We start from the raw sequence: 4,469 nt of genomic DNA, 5'->3' as shown, positions 1-4,469 counted from the left end.
AGTAGGTTTAGGGAAAGAGTACAAAAGTACAAAAAGAGGGGTCTGTCTGTATAGAAAATAATGAAATTCCGGAAGGGTTTGTTTTCTGCATTCCAAAGTCAATTATTGGACAGAGGCCATACTGTTGTGGGACCCACTGCCTCTCAACCTTTCCTTATTTCCTTGGATAGACGCCATTGTCCCTTCCCAGGGCTCTAAATTACTGCTCCATTTAACTCCTCTATCCCCCAATCATAATTATTGTTAAGTTCATATTCTCACTGCATAAAGTTGATTATTTATACCATGGTTGAAATTACTTAAATTTACAAAAAAAAAAACAATTTTTATAGAAAAAAGTCTCTTAAAAAATAAATAAAAGCAAATAATTAACATAAAAAATGAACGACTTGTGCTCCTTTTTGCATATCACTATATACAACCAATGTCTACAAAAGCATTATCTGAACTTGGATGCTATATTTTGGGATCTCTCCGTTTACTTATAAATAGTACGTAGATGTATATATATGTTGTTTGAATAAGAGATAGATAATATTCAAGTGTTGAATTTGTGTACTCTTTTGCATAGTGGTAGTGTCCACAAAACGGGGGACACTGTAAATATCCTATCCAAATATGACCATAGTAGTCATTGCAAAGCTCACAATGTGATTATATAGAATATGCACTTTGCAATTAACCATCAAACGCACGAAACAAACCAAACCACAAGAGAGAGAGAGAGAAAGAAGAAATTAAAATGGACGGAGGATCTGCAGAGAAGTGGAACAGTGTATATAGAGAGTGCTTAAGAAACCATGCAGCCAGCCTCGGAAGCTACGCCACCGACGGCTGCGGCGAGTTCACGGTGGAGGAGATGTCGGAGGCGCTACAATGCGCCGCATGCGGGTGTCACCGCAATTTCCACCGGAAAGTGAAGTACCCGGCGGCGACAACAGCGGCGACGCCGGAGACGACGGTGGTGGAGTACGGGGAAGGAGGGAGGGTGGTTGAGTCGGGTTCAGGGAGTAAGAAGCGGTTCAGGTCGAAGTTCACGGCGGAGCAGAAGGAGAAGATGTTGGCGTTTGCTGAGAAGCTTGGTTGGAAGCTTCAAAGGAAGGATATGGATGATGAGATTGAGAGGTTCTGCAAAGGTGTTGGCGTGAGTAGACAAGTTTTCAAAGTTTGGATGCATAACCATAAGAACTCTTCTTCTTCTTCTTCTGCTTCTGCTTCTACCGGCAATGTCTCTTCTCTCACTCAGTAGTTTTTATGTTAATTAACAACATTATTGTCGTTAATCTCTTTTCTTTTTTAATTAATTCTCAACGCTTGCTTTCTTATAATTTATTTTTCCTCATTAATTCCGCGCATCAGCATAGCCTATCTTTTTTTAGTTTAATTTTGTTAAAATATTCATATAATAACTAGAAAGATAAAATTGCAACTGCATGTTGAGAAAGAGTGTTGGATAAACATGAGATCAGATCGATAATGCGATGAAAAAGATTAAAAAAAACCAATTACAAGTGTTTATGATAAATCATTCTAGTTACCACCAAAATGAAGGCACTTGTGTGGTAATATTTTAGATGGATTAATTAATTTTATAATAAAACTTTTCAATGTACCGTGAAAATTCATTAGTATTCTTTACCATTAATTTGAAATTTAATAGTACTAATTTAATTGAACACTGTGAGAAGAGAATGAGAGTTGTGAGGATTATGCTATCATCATTTAGTAAAGAGCTAACGAAATAAATTAATAAACTAATAATAGCAATTTGCCCAGCCACTTCACTCAATCTCTAAGTTCATTTAATTTCCTTCATTTCTTGTAACCTTGAGATTGATTGCCACATCACATCTAGATTACAATTTTTTCGTTCTCAAATTTAGGTAAACTTATATAGAAATAATTGTAGGAGGAACAAAATAGTAAATAATTAATAATCTTCTTTTAAGTTAAAATTATCTTGTATCATGTTTTAAAAAAGCTAATTATAAAAAATAAAAATGGAAAATATAAGTTATTTTTTATTTATAGGAGTTTGGTTTTTTTTTTTTTTTCTTTTATAAATACTTATTGAGAACTTAATCGAATTTCTAAAAGGACTTTGGTATGGTTAAATGATTAGTATTCTAAATTTGTGTAAAACGTGAAAGCTATGGAGCTTATTAGTTTTGAATTTTATAGAAAGTAGTAAAAATCACATTTTATTACTATTTTTTTTTTATTTTCTTTTCTATTTTAAAGATTTATATAGAAAGTAGTAAAAATAACATTTTATAAATTTCACTGTTTGTTATACTAATAATTAAAAAATTCTGGAATTGTCATGGTTAGTTCTCATTGTGTCTCTTACATCTGAAAAGGAAGGTGGAAACTGAAAATTATTTTGAGAAACAATAAAAAAAATGAAAAAAATATATGTTTTTAGTATACATAATAAAAATTTATATATAATTTTTTAAATTATAGAATAATATACTGATAGTATTAAATATTATAAATTTTAATAAAAAAATTATTCATTATTATTATTTTATTGTGTGACCTTTAAATACACATTAAAAAAAATACTTGAAAAAAGAGTTTTAGCTATCATAACTAACTAAAACAAAAATATCAAACTAACTAACTTCTTGTATTGAATTAGACTACACTAATATGAACAATTGAGGTTTTATCTTTTGTTTTGTTTGAATTTGTCTTTTGTTCTTGATAGCATCATAGGGCCCATGGGCCATATTTATACCTTTAGGCCCAAAGGATTAACCAATCCGAAGAATCCCATGCTCGCAGTCTATATAGATATTGACAATTGTGTTGATGAATGGCGTATTCTCACCACTACACCTAAAAAGAAAACACTAATTAAAAAAAGTATAAATTATTATTAAAAATAATTTGTTAAAATTTGAAATATATTTTACTGTATTTTTTAATAAAAAAATATGTTTTAAATTTGTTAACTATTATCCAACAGAAAAAGAATAATATCAGGCATGCCTTTTAGGTATCACTCATTCTAGTAAATATAATAAATTTATTAACTTGAGTGTGGAGATTGACTTCTTACGCATTTATTTTATTATTTCTATTCTTATTTATTCATTTAGATTAAATAAATAAATAGTTTAAATTAATTATAGTACAAACATGTACAGATAAATAATCATACTTTTTTTTAATTTTTATAAATATTTCTATATAATAAATAAAAATATTAAATATATTTTATGCTTTGAAAATAATAAATGTGTGTGATTTTTATTTAATTCTTACTTTGTATAAAATAATTATTAAAAAGATAAATAAGAGGATATACCAAAACTCCACACAAATATAATTTTATTAAAAAATGACTTTGATCTATCACAATTGTTGCAGTAAGCACAGTAATTGACAAACTCATTCTCTCCCTCCCTCAATCTTCACATGGTCTGCACGCAAATCCAAAAGGAAATGAAATAGTTGTTGAAGTCCCTTCTTCCACAAGAAAGGAAGTTAGTGTTAGAATGGATAATGGCTCCCACTCTTCTAACTTACACTGTCACACCATGTGGAACTTCAAACTTGAGATGATCTTGCTTTTGTGCACTGTCTGTATAAAAGGCAATCAAGTGTTAATGAAATTTAAGCACTTAGATAGAACCCCCGAGACAAGAACATGGTTTTGGTGAAACCACCCTGCATGTTGCCAGTAATCAGGTGTTGCCGTTCCAATTAGGGACACAAGAAAAGACAGCACATGCGCTCCTATGTTGCTATCTAGATATGTAGAGGGCCAACCTCAGTTACTACATCACATTGAGCCCTACCCAAATGGTTTCTATGGAAAGAGATCAAACTCAATATCCATAACTAATGATTAAATTGCTCAGATGATTGAACTCTTTTATTGATGATAAGCGAAAGGATTAAATATGTATTTATTACTTATATTTTTGCAAATTCTTTATGTAGGTTTTTTTTATTCTTCTAAAGAAAATACTTAAATCTAAATAAAAAGTGTTCTTTCTTTGATTTTGTAACTTTTTTTACCACCAGGTAAAGGAGGTAAAAAACTTCAACCTTCCACCTGAAAATATAATTAACACTTATTTACTTATTCACAGGTGAAGTGGTAGATTGAGAATATGGTCCCTAGCTATATCTAATGAATGGAAACCAGAAGTTGGGGGGACGCACATGTTTAAAGAGACGACACTATGATAACACGATAGATTCTTTGAAGGGCATGTCTTATTCAGCTTAGTAGCAATGCATGCACGAATTCGCAATCCATTAACATCTCCAATGGCCACGTTTCCAAGAAAAGGACCCATCTATCACGCTGATTCATTTTGTTAAATTTCAATAGAACTGCATTACAGGTCTTGGATCTTATTTTAGTTTTTCTGCTAAAAATAAAAATATCTTACTAAAAAATTATTTCTCAACTATTTAATATATAAACCTATTGCATAGAACAGAAAAAT

General features: G+C 30.7%; 1 protein-coding gene across 1 annotated transcript; it reads left to right on the top strand.

Moving 5' to 3' along the window:
• Window positions 1-742: 742 nt before the first annotated feature.
• Window positions 743-1,249, top strand: LOC113855827 (zinc-finger homeodomain protein 2-like). The gene has a single exon (XM_027487457.1). The coding sequence runs from the start codon at window positions 743-745 to the stop codon at window positions 1,247-1,249; it is 507 nt and encodes a 168-aa protein (XP_027343258.1).
• Window positions 1,250-4,469: the final 3,220 nt, after the last annotated feature.

This window comes from Abrus precatorius, unplaced genomic scaffold (assembly GCF_003935025.1).
Source record: "Abrus precatorius isolate BTA unplaced genomic scaffold, Abrus_2018 Scaffold11, whole genome shotgun sequence".
In the NCBI taxonomy this organism is placed as follows: Eukaryota; Viridiplantae; Streptophyta; class Magnoliopsida; order Fabales; family Fabaceae; genus Abrus; species Abrus precatorius.
The sequence above is the reverse complement of the archived record's forward strand: the minus strand, read 5'-3'. Positions and strand labels throughout refer to the sequence as shown.

Bases quoted from the DNA above. Each gene is read 5' to 3' on its own strand.
- LOC113855827 (XM_027487457.1), top strand. From the start codon at position 743: ATGGACGGAGGATCTGCAGAGAAGTGGAACAGTGTATATAGAGAGTGC.